The sequence below is a fragment of the Manacus candei genome, unplaced genomic scaffold (genome assembly GCF_025592945.1).
Source record: "Manacus candei isolate 608988 ecotype Guabito, Panama unplaced genomic scaffold, ASM2559294v1 h1tg000057l, whole genome shotgun sequence".
Classification (NCBI taxonomy): Eukaryota; Metazoa; Chordata; class Aves; order Passeriformes; family Pipridae; genus Manacus; species Manacus candei.
In genome coordinates, this window is record NW_026138105.1 from 345,444 (window position 1) to 367,452 (window position 22,009).

Below are 22,009 nucleotides of genomic sequence, written 5' to 3' on the forward strand. Positions count from 1 at the left end.
CGGCAGATCAAGGCCACCACTTCAACTGACAGACATGGAAGCATCGCTGGACCCCGTGGGCGGTGACTATATTGTCCTAGTTAGGACAGCTGAGATCAGTTCATCATGGTGGGTGTAACCCAAAACTGTATTCTATAGCCTTCCATGTCATTTCCCAGAAACTAGACTATTGTTGTCAATAGACTATTCGCACCCTCTGCCCATAGAGCATGGTGGGTATAACCCAAAACTGTATTCTATAGCCTCCCATGTCATTTCCCAGAAACTAGACTATTGTTGTCAATAGACTATTCGCACCCTCTGCCCATAGAGCCTGACTCCTCAGGCTATAAACTAGGTGTTAAGAGGCCTGTGAGATAGAAGGATGTTTCTGTCCTCACACCCTTTGTGAACTCCCCGCCCTGAGGAGAGTACCAAGCATTCCTGCCTGAACTGGAGGATATATAATCTTGGAGTTTTGGAACATTTTTCAACCCACTCGTGGGATCCAGAGGACGGCTGCATCTCATCGCTCTCAACCAGACTTAGACCACCACTGGACTGCGATCACCAGTTCTGGCCAGACTGCAGCAGCTCTCCCACCAGCAGGTTCTTCCCCTCTCCCTTTACTTTGGACTCAAACAGGGCCCAAGGAACACCACTTTGTTCAGGCCCCAGGGCACTGGGTTATACATTTGGGTTTTTGTGGGTTGAGACCAATTGTTTGTTGGTATTATTGTACTTACTGTATTATTTTAATAAATTGTTATTCTGACTTATAATCTCTCCTTTGAGTTGAGTTCATTCCCCCTGCTGGTTAACTTTTAAACCAGCACATTTTTGGCGCCCAAACGTCGGGCAGAGAGAGAGAAGTCAGAATCACAATTTCATTTTAAGCATTTGTCTATTTGAATATAGAAACTCCCTGATCACAATGTTGTTTGATGCACTCACATGGATGTTGTATTTGAGCCTGTTCATATTTCCACAGATGGGGTATTATTTGCCTGTTTTGATGCTCTCTTTAAGACCAGGGAGAGGGATCCAAATTGTTTTATTAGTATATTATGTTTATGTCATTCTAACATCAGAAGCAATGAGTTTCATGGTAAATGTGTATTCAGTCCTGTTTGCCTGTCCTGGTTTGGGTTGCTACTTCTGGGGCCTCATTAAAAATCGTACCCAGCTTTTTGGGGGAACAGGGGTGGATGGTTTCCAGCCTCTCACCTCCTTCTTCCCCTTCAGACCTGCTACAACAGTTTTTGAAAATATTGAGTTCCCTTTTGATGTTAAGGACAGCATAATGTTATTGTTAGTGTTGCTCTGTCTGCTCTGTACTGTGTACACCATGTTTAGGGTCAGAAAAGTGCCTTTTTAGGGAGGTTGTTTGGACACCTGCCCTGGGAGCAGATAATGCTGAGTGGCACGGGAAGTGGGAGGACATCAGCCAGTATTTGGAAAAGTTTTCTCCTCCAATGATCTGGAAATTCACCCCTGAACAACTGCAGGATCCTGTTAGCATGATAAGACTGGTGAAGGAAAAATGCTCTGGCAGCTCCAGAGACGGCCAGCTCACAGCAACCTGCTGGGCCCTGGCCACTGCCTACCGGGCACTTCTTGACATGGTACAGCACTGTCAGGGCGAGGAGAGAAGGAGCAAATCCGCAGACACCATGTCCACCCAAACCACAGCTGAGTCAGAGGGAGAAAGAAATAAACCAACCGGCACCGTGTCCACACAAACCATCGAGGAGCCAGAAGAACAAGCAAAACCAATAGCAGTCGCCCCTGTCCAGAAAAGGAAATCAAAGACTAAATCAGTTCGCATAGCAAATGATGACGAAGAGGCGGGACCTTCACATCCACCGGAGGAGACAGAACCAGAAATAATCACTCGGTCCCTGTCCCTGGGTGAGCTACGTGAGCTCCGGAGAGAGTTCACACGACAGGCGAACGAGTCCATTCTGACCTGGCTGCTCCGAATCTGGGATGCCGCAGCTAACGATACGATCCTAGATGGGAGTGAAGCCAGACAGCTGGGATCCCTGTCTCGAGATGTAGTCATTGATCAGGGGATTGGAAGGAGGCAGGAAACTCTCAGCCTCTGGCGGCGACTGTTGTCCAGTGTGAGGGAGAGATACCTTTGCAAGGAGGACCTCCACGTACAACAAGGACAGTGGAACACGATGGAACAAGGTATCCGGTGCTTAAGGGAGTTAGCTGTACTGGAGATAATCTTTTCAGAGGATGAAAGATTCCCTAAGAGTCCAGATGCCGTACAGTGCACCTCCCAAATGTGGTTAAAGTTTGCACGACTCGGGCCAGAAATGTATTCCCGCTACTTAGCAACGCTGCAATGGAGGGAGGGAGAGGACAAGGTGGGAGCATTGGTTAGCAAACTCAGGATTTATGAAGACACTGTCACTGCCCCATTACGAGCCCACGTCTCATCTGTGGAAACCAAACTGGCTGAACACGTCCGAAGCCTGGAAGAGAAAATTGAAGAGGGACACCAGAAGCTAAGAGAAGAAATTAAGGAAGGGATTTTCCATATCTCGCCAGGACAAACAAGAGTCTCTGCTATCAGGAGCCAGCGTCCTCCAGCTAAGGAGAGAAGGTACACTCCACGTAGCGATCTATGGTTTTACCTCCGTGAGCACGGAGAAGATATGAGGAAGTGGGATGGGAAACCCACCTCTTCCTTAGCAGCCCGGGTACGTGAACTGAAAAGAGGAACAAATACCATAAAGAACTCTTCAAGGGTAAACGTTGCTCCAGTCTCTCGTGGGCAAGACTCCAGACGGTACAGGAATGATGATACGTCTGATCCTCTTGAAGGGACCTCCAGGTCATACCCACAAGAAGAGCACAATGAGTACCATGACCAGGACTAGGGGTGCCCTGCCTCTAGCCAGGTAGAGGAGAGGGACAATCGAGTTTATTGGACTGTGTGGATTCGGTGGCCTGGCACATCAGAGCCACAAAGATATAAGGCTTTAGTGGACACTGGCGCACAATGTACATTAATGCCATCAAGATACGTAGGGGCAGAATCCATCTCCATTTCTGGGGTGACAGGGGGATCCCAACAGCTGACTGTACTGGAAGCTGAAGTGAGCCTGACTGGGAAGGAATGGCACAGACACCCCATCGTGACTGGTCCAGAGGCCCCGTGTATCCTTGGCATAGATTACCTGAGGAGTGGGTATTTCAAAGACCCAAAAGGACTTCGTTGGGCTTTTGGCATAGCTGCTGTGGAGACGGAGGAAATTAGACAGTTGAACACCTTGCCTGGTCTCTCAGAGGACCCCTCTGCTGTGGGACTGCTGAAGGTTGAAGAACAATTGGTACCGATAGCCACAGCAACAGTGCACCGTCGGCAATACCGCACCGACCGAGACTCTGTGACCCCTATACATAAGATGATCCGTGAACTGGAGACCCAGGGGGTGGTCAGCAAGACTCGCTCACCCTTTAATAGCCCTATATGGCCAGTGCGTAAGTCCAGCAGAGAGTGGAGGCTGACGGTGGATTACCGTGGACTCAATGAAGTCACACCACCCCTGAGTGCTGCTGTGCCGGACATGCTGGAGCTCCAGTATGAGCTGGAGTCCAAGGAAGCCAAGTGGTATGCCACCATTGACATAGCCAATGCCTTTTTCTCCATTCCTTTGGCAGCGGAGTGCAGGCCACAATTTGCTTTCACTTGGAGAGGTGTGCAGTACACCTGGAATTGACTGCCTCAGGGGTGGAAACACAGTCCCAGCATTTGCCATGGACTGATCCAGACTGCACTGGAAAAGGGTGAGGCTCCAGAGCACCTACAGTACATTGATGACATCATTGTATGGGGGAACACAGCGGGCGAAGTCTTCGAGAAAGGAGAGAAGATAATCCAGATTCTCCTAAGAGCCGGTTTTGCCATTAAACGGAGTAAGGTCAAGGGACCTGCTCAGGAAATTCAGTTCCTAGGAGTGAAGTGGCAAGATGGACGCCGCCTAATTCCAATGGAGGTGATTAACAAAATAGCAGCCATGTCCCCACCAACCAGCAAGAAGGAAACACAGGCTTTCCTAGGCGCTGTGGGCTTTTGGAGGATGCATATCCCCGAGTATAGTCAGATTGTAAGCCCTCTCTACCTTGTGACACGGAAGAAAAATGATTTCCAGTGGGGCCCCGAACAACAACAAGCCTTTGAACAAATTAAACAGGAGATTGCCCATGCGGTAGCCCTTGGGCCAGTAAGGACAGGACAGGACGTGAAGAACGTGCTCTACACCGCAGCCGGGGAGAATGGCCCTTCTTGGAGCCTCTGGCAGAAAGTGCCTGGGGAGACCCGAGGACGACCGCTGGGATTCTGGAGTCGGGGATACAAAGGATCTGAAGCCAGCTATACACCAACTGAGAAAGAGATCCTGGCTGCCTATGAAGGAGTTCGAGCTGCCTCAGAAGTAATCGGCACCGAAGCGCAGCTCCTCCTGGCACCCCGACTACCAGTGCTGGGCTGGATGTTCAAGGGAAGAGTTCCTTCCACACATCATGCCACCGATGCCACATGGAGTAAGTGGATCGCTCTGATCACGCAGCGAACCCGGATAGGGAATCCTAATCGCCCTGGGATTCTGGAAATTATCACCAATTGGCCCGAAGGTGAGAGTTTTGGACTATCCTCTGAAGAAGAGGAGGAGAAGGTGACACGGGCTGAGGAGGCCCCACCATATGACAAGCTACCCGCAGATGAAAGGCGATATGTGCTCTTCACGGATGGCTCCTGCCGCATTGTAGGGACAAACCGAAAATGGAAGGCAGCTGTATGGAGTCCCACACGGCGAGTTGCAGAAGCAACTGAAGGACAAGGTGGGTCAAGTCAGTTTGCAGAGCTTAAAGCCGTTCAGTTGGCTTTGGATATAGCTGAACGAGAGAAGTGGCCAAGACTCTATCTCTACACTGACTCATGGATGGTGGCCAATGCTCTGTGGGGATGGCTGGAGCGATGGAAAAAGGCCAACTGGCAGCGCCAAGGGAAACCCATCTGGGCGGCGGAGATGTGGCAGGACATCGCTGGCCGGGTAGAGAAGCTGAGTGTGAAGGTCCGTCACGTAGACGCTCATGTAGGCAAGAAACGGGCTAATGAGGAGCATCGTAACAACGAGCAGGCGGACCGAGCTGCCAGGATTAAAGTCTCTCAGGTAGATCTGGATTGGCAGCACAAAGGAGAATTATTTCTGGCTCGATGGGCCCATGACGCCTCCGGTCACCAGGGGAGAGATGCAACATACAGATGGGCTCGTGACCGAGGGGTGGACTTAACCAAGGACATTGTCTCACAGGTCATCCATGACTGTGAGACATGTGCTGCCATCAAGCAGGCCAAGCGGGTGAAGCCTCTATGGTATGGTGGACGGTGGTCAAAGTACAGGTATGGGGAAGCCTGGCAAGTTGACTACATCACGCTCCCCAAAACCCGCCAAGGCAAGCACTACGTACTGACCATGGTAGAAGGAAGCACTGGATGGTTGGAGACATACCCCGTGCCTCATGCCACTGCCCGGAATACCATCCTGGGCCTTGAAAAACAAGTCCTGTGGCGACACGGCACCCCGGAGAGAATTGAGTCTGATAATGGGACCCATTTCAAGAATGGCCTCGTAGACACCTGGGCCAAAGAGCACGGCATTGAGTGGGTGTATCATATCCCCTACCATGCACCAGCTGCTGGAAAAGTTGAGCGGTGCAACGGACTGCTGAAAACCACTCTGAAGGCACTGTGTGGGGAGACTCTCAAACACTGGGAGCTGCACTTAGCAAAGGCCACCTGGTTGGTCAACACCCGAGGTTCCATCAATCGAGCTGGCCCTGCCCAATCAGAACTTTTGCATACTGTAGATGGAGATAAAGTCCCCGTGGTACATATGAGAGGAATGTTAGGGAAGACTGTTTGGATTAGTCCCACCTCAAGCAAAGGCAAACCCATCCGAGGGATTGTTTTTGCTCAGGGACCTGGTTCCACCTGGTGGGTAATGCAAAAAGATGGGGAGACACGTTGTGTACCACAAGGGGACCTAATTTTGAGTGAGAATGGTCTGTAATGTTTCATTGTATATATATATATAGATAGATAGATAGATAGATAGATGTATATAGTTTTAAAGGGATATAGTTTTTAAAGGGGGTTAATTTGGGCATGACATGGATGGCATAGAATAAGGGGTGGATAATGTCCTAGTTAGGACAGCTGAGATCAGTTCATCATGGTGGGTGTAACCCAAAACTGTATTCTATAGCCTTCCATGTCATTTCCCAGAAACTAGACTATTGTTGTCAATAGACTATTCGCACCCTCTGCCCATAGAGCATGGTGGGTATAACCCAAAACTGTATTCTATAGCCTCCCATGTCATTTCCCAGAAACTAGACTATTGTTGTCAATAGACTATTCGCACCCTCTGCCCATAGAGCCTGACTCCTCAGGCTATAAACTAGGTGTTAAGAGGCCTGTGAGATAGAAGGATGTTTCTGTCCTCACACCCTTTGTGAACTCCCCGCCCTGAGGAGAGTACCAAGCATTCCTGCCTGAACTGGAGGATATATAATCTTGGAGTTTTGGAACATTTTTCAACCCACTCGTGGGATCCAGAGGACGGCTGCATCTCATCGCTCTCAACCAGACTTAGACCACCACTGGACTGCGATCACCAGTTCTGGCCAGACTGCAGCAGCTCTCCCACCAGCAGATTCTTCCCCTCTCCCTTTACTTTGGACTCAAACAGGGCCCAAGGAACACCACTTTGTTCAGGCCCCAGGGCACTGGGTTATACATTTGGGTTTTTGTGGGTTGAGACCAATTGTTTGTTTGTATTATTGTACTTACTGTATTATTTTAATAAATTGTTATTCTGACTTATAATCTCTCCTTTGAGTTGAGTTCATTCCCCCTGCTGGTTAACTTTTAAACCAGCACATATATACATCTGTCCACTCTCAGCTTTTCTTTCTCTTACTCTCCCTTGCTCTTATCCTGCCTTTCTCTCCCCTATGCATTTTCTTTCCCCCCCCCAAAGGTTATCTCTGTGTCACATTGTGGTATGACAGCACCCAAACTGCTAGCATGCCTGTTGATACAGAATTGTTAAAATAAACCTTGCCAGTATATGTTTTCAGACACCGATTATTTAGTGTCGTTTCACTTTAATCCACCCCAAGGGAATTATTAATAAAAACCTGAGTTACCCCCTCTCCCCTTTTCCTGGGGCGGGTTGTAACACCAATCAGCACTGACTCCGCCCAGTAGGCGGAGCCAGTGACGCAGAACAATCAACACGGACTCCACCTCTTGACTCCACCCAGTGCTCTATAGAAGCAGAGTACATACCGGACAGCGGTGGGTATTCTGCCAGACACGCAACAGAACAGCAACAGCAAAAGCAGAGACCCAAGAGAAAAACCAAAAGATTCTGACAGCGGTGGGCACTGAATCGGACTTATAGCCCGAGAGGGGTTTACTGGGCACCACTGCGTTCCTGGAATGGGATAAACCCGCGATAGTTAGATCGCGCATTGAGACAGATTCTGACTAACCCTAACCCTAACCCCAACCCTAACCCCTAACCCTTACCCTAACCCTAACCCTAAACCTAACACTAACCCTAAACCCTAACCCCAACCCTAACCCTTACCCTAACCCTAACCCTAAACCTAACACTAACCCTAAACCCTAACCCCAACCCTAACCCTTACCCTAACCCTAACCCTAACCCTAGTAGCTTGCAGTCTCTTTTTTAAAGTTAGGGTTAGGGAACTGGTTTTGTGCATAGCTTGCAGTCTCTTTTTTAAGGTTAAGGTTAGGAAACAGGGTTTGCACATAGCTTGCATTCGCTTTTTTAGGATTAGGGTCAGGGAATCGGGGTTGCGCATAACTTGCAGTCTCTTTTTTAAGGTTAGGTTCAGAGAAAAGGGTTTGTGCATAGCCTGCAGTCTCTTTTTTAAGGTTAGGGTTAGGGAAGAGGGTTTGCGCATAACTTGCAGTCTCGTTTATAGGGTTAGGGTTAGGGAACAGGGTTTGCGAATAGCTTCCAGTCTCTCTTTTAATGTTGGGGTTAGGGGACAGTGCTCTATAGAAGCAGAGTACATACTGGACGGTGGTGGGTATTCTGACAGACACGCAACAGAACAGCAACAGCAAAAGCAGAGACCCAAGAGAAAAAGCAAAAGATTCTGACAGCGGTGGGCAGTGAATCGGGCTTATAGCCTGAGAGGGGCTTATTGGGCACCGCTGCGTGTCCGGAATGGGCTAAAACCGCGATTGTTAGATCACGCACTGAGACAAATTCTTCCTAACCCTAACCCTTACCCATAACCCTAACCCTAACCCTAACCCTAACCCTGTCTTTTGCTAACCCTAAACCTAACCCTAACCCTAACCCTAACTTTTGCTAACCCTAACCCTAACCCTAAATTTCCTAACCCTAACCCTAACCCTAACTTTTGCTAACCCTAACCCTAACCCTTGCTAACCCTAACCCTAACCCTAAATTTCCTAACCCTAACCCTAACCCTTTCTAACCCTAACCCTAACTCAAAACCTAACCCTAACCCTAACCCTAACCCTGAAGCCTAACCCTAACCCTAACCCTAAACCCTAACACTAACCCTAACCCTAACCCTAAATCTAACCTTAGTAGCTTGCAGTCTCTTTTTTTAGGTGAGGGGTCGGGAAAAGGGTTTGCGCGTAGCTTGCAGGTTTTTTTTAGGGTTAGGGAAAAGGGTTTGCGCATAGCTTGCAGTTACGGTGTGGACCAATCAGCACTGACTCCGCCCAGTAGGCAAAGCCAGTGACGCGGACCAATCAGCACTGACTCCACCTCTTGACTCCACCCAGTGGACGGGGACAGTGCTCTATAGAAGCAGAGTACATACCGGACGGCGGTGGGTATTCTACCAGACACGCAACAGAACAGCAACAACAATGGCAGACACCCAAGAGAAAAAGCAAAAGATTCTGACACAGTGGGCAGTGAATTGGGCTTATAGCCCCAGAGGGGCTTATTGGGCACCGCTGCGTGTCTGGAATGGGCTAAGCCTGCGATTGTTAGATCGCGCATTGAGACCGATTCTGCCTAACCCTAATCCTAACCCTAAAAGTAAACCCTAAGCCAAACTCACACCCCAGCCTTAAACCCCAAACTGTAAACCCTAAAACCTAAACCCTAACCCTTGCTAACCTTAACCCTAACCCTAACCCTAACATCTCATAGCAGAGGGAGGGAGGGGCCTGATTCCTCATCAGATATATCAACAATCAAAAGCCTGTAAGCTCAGCTCTTGCCTTTTCAGGGCTTCACACTGTCAGCACTGGAGGGAGGGAGGGGCCCAACTGCTCATCAGAGGTATCATGCAAGTCAAAAGCCTGAAAAGTCCCCTAGAATGCATAAATCATTAACCATTTCGGTCTCTGACAATTGGTCCACACAGTAACTGCAAGCTATGCCCAAAGCCTGTTCCCTAACCTTAGAAGAGAGACTGCAACCCTCGAGATGTTGGAGGCTCGAGGCATGGTCCGTGACACTAATCATGGCTATAACTCGTAACTTCTTGGAGTATGGGGACTTCCCTCCTTCACCCCCGGCAGATCAAGGCCACCACTTCAACTGACAGACATGGAAGCATCGCTGGACCCCGTGGGCGGTGACTATATACATCTGTCCACTCTCAGCTTTTCTTTCTCTTACTCTCCCTTGCTCTTATCCTGCCTTTCTCTCCCCTATGCATTTTCTTTCCCCCCCCCAAAGGTTATCTCTGTGTGAAGCAGTACGTTCAGATACATGTCCGGAATAAAGACAAGTGCCAAAAATACTCAAGCACACAAAATATCTTTTATTACAGTGAGAATAATAAGAATAGTAATAAACTTAGCAAGAGGAATTAAAAACTAAAAAAGGATACAAAGTAACTATCTTATCGGGTGGCATTAAAACAAATACTACGAACAGCATTTAATACAGTATTAACTAGTGAAAAGGGATGCCAAAAAAAAGAAAGGATCTTAGTAAAAGGGGAAACTAAAGGAAAAATAGTATAAACATAAAAGGAGAATTAAAGGAACACTAAAAGGATATTAAAAAGTTTGTTCTCTCAGTTGCTTCCTATCAAAAACTGTGCTTACCCACACAGACAGGCCAGGGCTGTCAGGATCTGCAGCAGCTGGTCGGTACCCATGCTTAGCGGGCGTCCCCGCGGAGCAACACAGTCTCGGTGGTAGGATGAGTATCGCTCAACTCAGCAGCTCTGACACCCCATTTTTATCAGTTCCACATTACACTACGTAGGGCCAGTACGCAGTATAAGGTGATGCCTGAATGGCAGCCAAACACCACCTGATCATTACCTAATGGCAACAGTCTGCGCATGCCCTACTTGTGGGGCAAGGGGCGAGCGACCCCTGCCCACATAATCTTCCTCCCATCATCATCTTTCTCACCCCTATGGATGACCTCTACCATTGTGTTTCAAGGGTAGATGTATCTATCTTGCAATATGTAGCAAAACCAAGGAAAAACTCAGCTCTGATAATAGGGAATATCAAGCTGACTTGCTAAAAAGCACAATGGACCTTACAAGCTGACTTGTTGAAAAGCACAATGGACCTTACAATTAGCTTCTGCCATGAAGTTACATTGTACCATACTCTAGCTGGTTTCACATCCTAATATGACTTCGTTCTCACGCCTCTATGCGTGATCATCTAATTCAAAAGTACCCCCCGTACATACCACTGCGTGATCAATGGTAGCAAGAGGGTGATAACGAACTACTCGAGATTGTAATGCATTTAGCTTGGTGTTTATCATTCGACGTACACATGTTAGTATACAGGGAATCATTCACAATATGCATGTTATTATACATCCAACTATTGACAAACCTATTAACGCTTTTCGTAACCAGGGCCATCCCCATTTCCAATCACCAAAGAGGTTCCATTCATCATGAACATGTAATTGTTGAGTAAGGGCTTTTAATTTCTGGATGCTAGCATGAACAGATTCAGAATGATCACTTAAATTCATGCAGCACATGCCCTCAAAATCTTGACAACCATGTCCCTGGGCTAACAACAAAAAATCAATAGCAACTCTATTTTGTAAACTTGCATGTCTAACTGAGTCTACATCTGTGAGCAATGCACTCAAAGCAGCAGAAGTAGCATTAGCTTCTTTAGCCAACCAGCATCCTAGTTTATTTAGAGAAACCAAAGCATGAGCAGTCCCTATCTGAGATATTACACTAGCAGTTATTCTTTCAGCCTTATTCCAAAACTCTACATCAGAGTTACAGTCCGGAGTAAACCACCGTGTGCTACGTCTGGGTCTTCTTAGTTTAGGCAAGGTTACGCTGCGAGGATGAAAAAAGGTTAATCGTCCAAAGGTACAAGGGCCTCCTACAGCCTTTCCCGGAATACCTTTCCATGCTCTTTGTCCACAAATGAGAAACAGATCATTTGGGAGACCTATCACATCGGATCCAGGAATAAATCGTTTTTGCAGAGTCTCATTGCACCAAGCTGATGCGTTCTGGTAAATATCTCTAAGAAGAAATGTCAACTCCTGGATATGTGCAGTTTGCTAACACGGTCTCATTATATAGAGTTCCCCACCAGTAGTTATCAATGGGTACTCCAACCAGACAGGTGCGAAAAGGACTCGTGGGAGTTACCATGGACACACATATCATGTCCATCTTCGTCACGTTGGCCAGGGTGGTCCACACATTGACATCTAAAACAGAAGTCAGCAAAGAAGCAAAGTATAACTGATATCTTTCTGGAAGGTACAGTTGGGTCTGGAAAAGGCCCTGCTGCTCTGTACCCTCAGGGGAGAAACCAGCTCCTGGGGGCTGTTGGATTCCATCCCACCGCGTGGTCCATGGTTGGACCATGACACTGGTGAATGACTCAAACAGTGTATTGATGAAGTGTCATTTCTAAAAATGTAAACAACATAACAACTGAGTAACAGTGAAAATACAGACAATAATATAATCATGTCTATCCCCAGTGAGGAGATCTAAGTGGATTACAGTGATCATTTACTTGGAGTCAACAGTACTTGAGATAATCTTTTCCCGGTTGGCAGACCTAGTTTCCATGTTTGGACAGGTGAACAGGTGTGTCCAATCGTATGGGCTCGGACAACGCAATGAATCTCAGGAATTTCTGCAAAATATAAAGTCTAGTACAACAGAACTTCTCATTTCGGAATTTTATAGTCTGGATTCATCTTTTATAGTATGAAGTGGTTGACTGCCAGTCACACATTTATAGGCCTGTTAGGAGCCATCACAGGCAATGTATATCTGGAGTTTGATGCAACACCAGACAACATCCTGGTCTCACCAACCGCTCCCACAGAAAGCTTGCACTCTCTGTACAGATTCCAGGCCTCATTGGGAGCAAACCGTCCTGCCCCAGTTTACCCCTGACTGCAGTCAATCCCCCTTCACCTCATGGAGTGATAGTACAGGTTATCTCTTGCCTCCATGCTATAAAAGAATTTTATCCATCTTCACATTAACTATACCATTGAGTGTGAAATCATTTCTGTACTTAACTAGAATATTACCAGTTCATCACAAGAAAATTGTAAACATGATGCGAACCAGAGCCCATAGAGAGGTCCACAAACATCAGTCCTTCATTTGCAGTCTTACCAACCAGCTTTTCAACATAAGCTTTTCTTCTGCGAGGCCCAGCACCTCACTGTCCTAGTTAGGACAGCTGAGATCAATTCATCATGGTGGGTGTAACCCAAAACTGTATTCTATAGCCTTCCATGTCATTTCCCAGAAACTAGACTATTGTTGTCAATAGACTATTCGCACCCTCTGCCCATAGAGCCTGACTCCTCAGGCTATAAACTAGGTGTTAAGAGGCCTGTGAGATAGGAAGATGTTTCTGTCCTCACACCCTTTGTGAAACTCCCCGCCCTGAGGAGAGTACCAAGCATTCCTGCCTGAACTGGAGGATATATAATCTTGGAGTTTTGGAACATTTTTCAACCCACTCGTGGGATCCAGAGGACGGCTGCATCTCATCGCTCTCAACCAGACTTAGACCACCACTGGACTGTGATCACCAGTTCTGGCCAGACTGCAGCAGCTCTCCCACCAGCAGGTTCTTCCCCTCTCCCTTTACTTTGGACTCAAACAGGGCCCAAGGAACACCACTTTGTTCAGGCCCCAGGGTACTGGGTTATACATTTGGGTTTTTGTGGGTTGAGACCAATTGTTTGTTTGTATTATTGTACTTACTGTATTATTTTAATAAATTGTTATTCTGACTTATAATCTCTCCTTTGAGTTGAGTTCATTCCCCCTGCTGGTTAACTTTTAAACCAGCACATTTTTGGCGCCCAACGTGGGGCAGAGAGAGAGAAGTCAGAATCACAATTTCATTTGAAGCATTTGTCTATTTGAATATAGAAACTCCCTGATCACCATGTTGTTTGATGCACTCACATGGATGTTGTATTTGAGCCTGTTCATATTTCCACAGATGGGGTATTATTTGCCTGTTTTGATGCTCTCTTTAAGACCAGGGAGAGGGATCCAAATTGTTTTATTAATATATTATGTTTATGTCATTCTAACATCAGAAGCAATGAGTTTCATTGTAAATGTGTATTCAGTCCTGTTTGCCTGTCCTGGTTTGGGTTGCTACCTCTGGGGCCTCATTAAAAATCGTACCCAGCTTTTTGGAGGAACAGGGGTGGATGGTTTCCAGCCTCTCACCTCCTTCTTCCCCTTCAGACCTGCTACAACAGTTTTTGAAAATATTGAGTTCCCTTTTGATGTTAAGGACAGCATAATGTTATTGTTAGTGTTGCTCTGTCTGCTCTGTACTGTGTACACCATGTTTAGGGTCAGAAAAGTGCCTTTTAGGGAGGCAGTTTGGACACCTGCCCTGGGAGCAGATAATGCTGAGTGGCATGGGAAGTGGGAGGACATCAGCCAGTATTTGGAAAAGTTTTGTCCTCCAATGATCTGGAAATTCACCCCTGAACAACTGCAGGATCCTGTTAGCATGATAAGACTGGTGAAGGAAAAATGCTCTGGCAGCTCCAGAGATGGCCAGCTCACAGCAACCTGCTGGGTCCTGGCCACTGCCTACCGGGCACTACTTGACATTGTACAGCACTGTCAGGGGGAGGAGAGAAGGAGCAAATCTGCAGACACCACGTCCACCCAAACCACAGCTGAGTCAGAGGGAGAAAGAAATGAACCAACCAGCACCGTGTCCACACAAACCATCGAGGAGCCAGAAGAACAAGCAAAACCAATAGCAGTCGCCCCTGTCCAGAAAAGGAAATCAAAGACTAAATCAGTTCGCATAGCAAATGATGACGAAGAGGCGGGACCTTCACATCCACCGGAGGAGATAGAGCCAGAAATAATCACTCGGTCCCTATCCCTGGGTGAGCTACGTGAGCTCCGGAGAGAGTTCACACGACAGGCGAACGAGTCCATTCTGACCTGGCTGCTCCGAATCTGGGATGCCGCAGCTAACGATACGATCCTAGATGGGAGTGAAGCCAGACAGCTGGGATCCCTGTCTCGAGATGTGGTCATTGATCAGGGGATTGGAAGGAGGCAGGAAACTCTCAGCCTCTGGCGGCGACTGTTGTCCAGTGTGAGGGAGAGATACCTTTGCAAGGAGGACCTCCACGTACAGCAAGGACAGTGGAACACGATGGAACAAGGTATCCGGTGCTGAAGGGAGTTAGCTGTACTGGAGATAATCTTTTCAGAGGATGAAAGATTCCCTGAGAGTCCAGATGGCGTACAGTGCACCTCCCAAATGTGGTTAAAGTTTGCACGACTCGGGCCAGAAATGTATTCCCGCTACTTAGCAACGCTGCAATGGAGGGAGGGAGAGGACAAGGTGGGAGCATTGGTTAGCAAACTCAGGATTTATGAAGACACTGTCACCGCCCCATTACGAGCCCACGTCTCATCTGTGGAAACCAAACTGGCTGAACACGTCCGAAGCCTGGAAGAGAAAATTGAAGAGGGACACCAGAAGCTAAGAGAAGAAATTAAAGAAGGGATTTTCCATATCTCGCCAGGACGAACAAGAGTCTCTGCTATCAGGAGCCAGCGTTCCCCAGCTAAGGAGAGAAGGTACACTCCACGTGGCGATCTATGGTTTTACCTCCGTGAGCACGGAGAAGATATGAGGAAGTGGGATGGGAAACCCACCTCTTCCTTAGCAGCCCAGGTACGTGAACTGAAAAGAGGAACAAATACCATAAAGAACTCTTCAAGGGTAAACGTTGCTCCAGTCTCTCGTGGGCAAGACTCCAGACGGTACAGGAATGATGATACGTCTGATCCTCTTGAAGGGACCTCCAGGTCATACCCACAAGAAGAGCACAATGAGTACCATGATCAGGACTAGGGGTGCCCTGCCTCTAGCCAGGTAGAGGAGAGGGACAATCGAGTCTATTGGACTGTGTGGATTCGGTGGCCTGGCACATCAGAGCCACAAAGATATAAGGCTTTAGTGGACACTGGCGCACAATGTACATTAATGCCATCAAGATACGTAGGGGCAGAATCCATCTCCATCTCTGGGGTGACAGGGGGATCCCAACAGCTGACTGTACTGGAAGCCGAAGTGAGCCTGACTGGGAAGGAATGGCACAGACACCCCATCGTGACTGGTCCAGAGGCCCCGTGTATCCTTGGCATAGATTACCTGAGGAGTGGGTATTTCAAAGACCCAAAAGGACTTCGGTGGGCTTTTGGCATAGCTGCTGTGGAGACAGAGGAAATTAGACAGTTGAACACCTTGCCTGGTCTCTCAGAGGACCCCTCTGCTGTGGGACTGCTGAAGGTTGAAGAACAATTGGTACCGATAGCCACAGCAACAGTGCACCGTCGGCAATACCGCACCGACCGAGACTCTGTGACCCCTATACATAAGATGATCCGTGAACTGGAGACCCAGGGGGTGGTCAGCAAGACTCGCTCACCCTTTAATAGCCCTATATGGCCAGTGCGTAAGTCCAGCGGAGAGTGGAGGCTGACGGTGGATTACCGTGGACTCAATGAAGTCACACCACCCCTGAGTGCTGCTGTGCCGGACATGTTGGAGCTCCAGTACGAGCTGGAGTCCAAGGAAGCCAAGTGGTATGCCACCATTGACATAGCCAATGCCTTTTTCTCCATTCCTTTGGCAGCGGAGTGCAGACCACAATTTGCTTTCACTTGGAGAGGTGTGCAGTACACCTGGAATTGACTGCCTCAGGGGTGGAAACACAGTCCCAGCATTTGCCACGGACTGATCCAGACTGCACTGGAAAAGGGTGAGGCTCCAGAGCACCTACAGTACATTGATGACATCATTGTATGGGGGAACACAGCGGGTGAAGTCTTCGAGAAAGGAGAGAAGATAATCCAGATTCTCCTAAGAGCCGGTTTTGCCATTAAACGGAGTAAGGTCAAGGGACCTGCTCAGGAAATTCAGTTCCTAGGAGTGAAGTGGCAAGATGGACGCCGCCTAATTCCAATGGAGGTGATTAACAAAATAGCAGCCATGTCCCCACCAACCAGCAAGAAGGAAACACAGGCTTTCCTAGGCGCTGTGGGCTTTTGGAGGATGCATATCCCCGAGTATAGTCAGATTGTAAGCCCTCTCTACCTTGTGACACGGAAGAAAAATGATTTCCAGTGGGGCCCCGAACAACAACAAGCCTTTGAACAAATTAAACAGGAGATTGCCCATGCGGTAGCCCTTGGGCCAGTAAGGACAGGACAGGACGTGAAGAACGTGCTCTACACCGCAGCCGGGGAGAATGGCCCTTCTTGGAGCCTCTGGCAGAAAGTGCCTGGGGAGACCCGAGGACGACCGCTGGGATTCTGGAGTCGGGGATACAAAGGATCTGAAGCCAGCTATACACCAACTGAGAAAGAGATCCTGGCTGCCTATGAAGGAGTTCGAGCTGCCTCAGAAGTAATCGGCACCGAAGCGCAGCTCCTCCTGGCACCCCGACTACCAGTGCTGGGCTGGATGTTCAAGGGAAGAGTTCCTTCCACACATCATGCCACCGATGCCACATGGAGTAAGTGGATGGCTCTGATCACGCAGCGAACCCGGATAGGGAATCCTAATCGCCCTGGGATTCTGGAAATTATCACCAATTGGCCCGAAGGTGAGAGTTTCGGACTATCCTCTGAAGAAGAGGAGGAGAAGGTGACACGAGCTGAGGAGGCCCCACCATATGACAAGCTACCCGCAGATGAAAGGCGATATGTGCTCTTCACGGATGGCTCCTGCCGCATTGTAGGGACAAACCGAAAATGGAAGGCAGCTGTATGGAGTCCCACACGGCGAGTTGCAGAAGCGACTGAAGGACAAGGTGGGTCAAGTCAGTTTGCAGAGCTTAAAGCCGTTCAGTTGGCTTTGGATATAGCTGAACGAGAGAAGTGGCCAAGACTCTATCTCTACACTGACTCATGGATGGTGGCCAATGCTCTGTGGGGATGGCTGGAGCGATGGAAAAAGGCCAACTGGCAGCGCCAAGGGAAACCCATCTGGGCGGCGGAGATGTGGCAGGACATCGCTGGCCGGGTAGAGAAGCTGAGTGTGAAGGTCCGTCACGTAGACGCTCATGTAGGCAAGAAACGGGCTAATGAGGAGCATTGTAACAACGAGCAGGCGGACCGAGCTGCCAGGATTAAAGTCTCTCAGGTAGATCTGGATTGGCAGCACAAAGGAGAATTATTTCTGGCTCGATGGGCCCATGACGCCTCCGGTCACCAGGGGAGAGATGCAACATACAGATGGGCTCGTGACCGAGGGGTGGACTTAACCAAGGACATTGTCTCACAGGTCATCCATGACTGTGAGACATGTGCTGCCATCAAGCAGGCCAAGCGGGTGAAGCCTCTATGGTATGGTGGACGGTGGTCGAAGTACAGGTATGGGGAAGCCTGGCAAGTTGACTACATCACGCTCCCCAAAACCCGCCAAGGCAAGCACTACGTACTGACCATGGTAGAAGGAAGCACTGGATGGTTGGAGACATACCCCGTGCCTCATGCCACTGCCCGGAATACCATCCTGGGCCTTGAAAAACAAGTCCTGTGGCGACACGGCACCCCGGAGAGAATTGAGTCTGATAATGGGACCCATTTCAAGAATGGCCTTGTAGACACCTGGGCCAAAGAGCACGGCATTGAGTGGGTGTATCATATCCCCTACCATGCACCAGCTGCTGGAAAAGTCGAGCGGTGCAACGGACTGCTGAAAACCACCCTGAAGGCACTGTGTGGGGAGACTCTCAAACACTGGGAGCTGCATTTAGCAAAGGCCACCTGGTTGGTCAACACCCGAGGTTCCATCAATCGAGCTGGCCCTGCCCAATCAGAACTTTTGCATACTGTAGATGGAGATAAAGTCCCCGTGGTACATATGAGAGGAATGTTAGGGAAGACTGTTTGGATTAGTCCCACCTCAAGCAAAGGCAAACCCATCCGAGGGATTGTTTTTGCTCAGGGACCTGGTTCCACCTGGTGGATAATGCAAAAAGATGGGGAGACACGTTGTGTACCACAAGGGGACCTAATTTTGAGTGAGAATGGTCTGTAATGTTTCATTGTATATATATATATATATAGATGTATATAGTTTTAGAGGGATATAGTTTTTAAAGGGGGTTAATTTGGGCATGACATGGATGGCATAGAATAAGGGGTGGATAATGTCCTAGTTAGGACAGCTGAGATCAATTCATCATGGTGGGTGTAACCCAAAACTGTATTCTATAGCCTTCCATGTCATTTCCCAGAAACTAGACTATTGTTGTCAATAGACTATTCGCACCCTCTGCCCATAGAGCCTGACTCCTCAGGCTATAAACTAGGTGTTAAGAGGCCTGTGAGATAGGAAGATGTTTCTGTCCTCACACCCTTTGTGAAACTCCCCGCCCTGAGGAGAGTACCAAGCATTCCTGCCTGAACTGGAGGATATATAATCTTGGAGTTTTGGAACATTTTTCAACCCACTCGTGGGATCCAGAGGACGGCTGCATCTCATCGCTCTCAACCAGACTTAGACCACCACTGGACTGCGATCACCAGTTCTGGCCAGACTGCAGCAGCTCTCCCACCAGCAGGTTCTTCCCCTCTCCCTTTACTTTGGACTCAAACAGGGCCCAAGGAACACCACTTTGTTCAGGCCCCAGGGTACTGGGTTATACATTTGGGTTTTTGTGGGTTGAGACCAATTGTTTGTTGGTATTATTGTACTTACTGTATTATTTTAATAAATTGTTATTCTGACTTATAATCTCTCCTTTGAGTTGAGTTCATTCCCCCTGCTGGTTAACTTTTAAACCAGCACACTCACACATGGTTATTTCACAATCACATATATTCTTGTATAGACTCGTAAGCCAAAAGGTTTCTGTCATTTGTTGATTCCAAATAATTCTTACCACCTGCTGTAACACTACCGGGATGAAACACATACAAATATGAGCACTGCAAAACAGTGTCTGATTTAGAATTCCCAGACCACACCGTTCTGCCTGATCTTCACAAACATCACTGGTGTGACATGAATAGCACAGAAACGGATCATTCTATACAGTGATGACCATTAGGCTTCAGGATGTTACAAGTTTTATAGTTTTCTATTGTCTTCTTTCCCCGCTTAATGACACGTCTGCCCCATCCCAGGAGACAAAACCAAGCACAATTGCAGTCCCTCTGCACACAGCATCACATATGTCCTTCACTTCTTGAAGCCAGGGCTTAGCTTTAGCCTTTACCTTTAACACTGCTGCCAGAACAACTTGGCAGCACACTGTTCAGGAATAATATTCCAATTCTGATTGTTGCTTAACAGTAATACAAAACGAAGCATACAGATTGTTGGTGCAACTCATCTAAGAAATATAAACCTTCTTATCTCTGGAGCAGTAGATCCAGGGATCTATTGGGACACGAGACTTGCTATGCAGGAAAGAATAACCAATCCATCTTGTTATTCAAGATACATGACCTGCACTGAATAAGCTAATGCAGGAGTAATCATGGCTTTGGTAGCTATAGCCTCCCAGCCTCTGACCAGGACATTGTTCATTACATAAATCACAACAGCAGGTGTGGACAAGACACACAAACAACAGGTACACGATAACGGAGTCATTACACCAGTTAGCAAAAGCTAGTAGACACAATTAATTATATTTAGGATATGTTTTTCTTCCATGTGATATTCGGGCTGGTCTTGTGCTGTTCAGCATTCACTGATCTCTGTCCAGAATTCTTGCCGCTCATGATAAGGTTTCATCAAACATGCTGGAAGCCAGCAGGGTCCTGTGGGAGACAAAACACAAACAACTCCCCCCTTCCAAATACTAACAACTTAATATTTACTTGAGGTATCATATTACCCCTCCTCATTACAACAGTATCAAGTTAAGGTTTTGTTCTGTGGGTGGGAGGCCTGGAAGGTCACCAAGTTGCTGCAACCTCTCTATGATCTCTTCTATGGGTGCCCCTGAGTTAGACACTAACAGTGGAATAATGTATGGTTTCCAGGGTACAGGACAGCCTTCTAACAATTTGTTTCGCATTACTGGAATTAAAGGCTGTTGCATGTAAAGTTCAGGGTTTTGCAGCTCAATAGCTACTTTCATCCCTTCCCCCTTTAATATTTTGATTGCTTGATGCAGAGTTACCCAGGATGAACTTCCATCCTGCCATGATCCATCATTAGTAAAACGGTCACTGAGACCTTCAGCAATAACTGAAACCAAAGTTCTATCAACCCCTGGTGTTCGTCTTAAACGCCGAAGGGCATTTTGTACATATACATCATTAGTTAACCCTAAAAACTTCGTGGCATCAACATCGTCTATTATCACAGAGTCAGCCCCTTGCTCTGTGTGCCAACTCATCTGATGTTGATAACTTCTCTGAATTTTCTATAAAATCGTCCTCATCAGAATCATCACTACTACTCTATATGTTACTATCCCACTTCTCTGGATCTCAATCAGGGGAAGTGATTAGAGCTCGCACCCCTGGTCCCCGATCACTTGGGTCTATTTTCCTTTGTCTGTGCCGAACAGTTCTCACAGCATATTTCTCAGCTAAAGTAACACATTTATCTTCTACCCTGTTCTTTTCGGCCTGAAGGTCAAGTAAAGTCTGGCGTTGTACCAACTGAGTGGTTCTTACAGCATTCAGCTGCTCCTGCAGTTTTTTGCATTTTTCCACAGTTAACTTGTATGCAGTAAGCAGTGCACCCCCCATTCGTCCAGCCTGTTCCAGATGACTGCTTGACTTAGTAGTAGGGGTAAACTGCTCTCAGTATTGCAATACCTCCATCGGGGTCTGCTGCCCCCAGTACTCAAGAGGAATCTTTGTACATGCTTCCCACTTACTCCACAAAGTAATCCATGGCTCCTGCCCCAGTTCTATTAATTCACGGGAGGAGCTCTCTTTGGTTCATTGCCGCCTGCGGCTGACCCTCCTAACCACTTTTTCATCTTAATCTACTAATGTTCTCGCTAACAAAACAATGACAAAAGATTCTCAATTTTTAAGCTAAACACAATGAGACACACCAATCCACAAACTATGACTCTTACATCACAAACAAGCCTAACTACACATACACATCAAATCTAAAATCTCTATATACCAACCACAAAATACATACTCTACAATAACTCTGAATAAATCCTCAGAAAGACATATCTGTGAGTGAAACAACAATAAAACCTAATCCACTGGGTATCTTCTAGGCTTTGATTCGCTCCACACTGAGTACAATAAAAATTTAAAGTCCGATCTAGCCTTATCTCCTGGCTGCCTCTAGGTCCCAGGATATATTTATTACAATTAATACAACGAAGTCGTACATATAAACAACAGTTGCAAAAAGGACAAATCTTAATTCTAGCTCTCAAGAAGTGTGGTATACTCACAATTAATTGCTCAGAACTACCTCCCATATGCA

The 22,009-nt window shown here is 47.5% G+C and overlaps 1 protein-coding gene across 1 annotated transcript; it reads left to right on the forward strand.

Moving 5' to 3' along the window:
- The first annotated feature begins 99 nt into the window (after positions 1-99).
- LOC127478082 (uncharacterized) lies at positions 100-16,247 on the forward strand. The gene is made up of 2 exons (XM_051803270.1): positions 100-2,894; positions 15,452-16,247. The coding sequence occupies exon 1, from the start codon at positions 1,455-1,457 to the stop codon at positions 2,871-2,873; it is 1,419 nt and encodes a 472-aa protein (XP_051659230.1). The 5' UTR covers positions 100-1,454; the 3' UTR covers positions 2,874-2,894; positions 15,452-16,247.
- Positions 16,248-22,009: the final 5,762 nt, after the last annotated feature.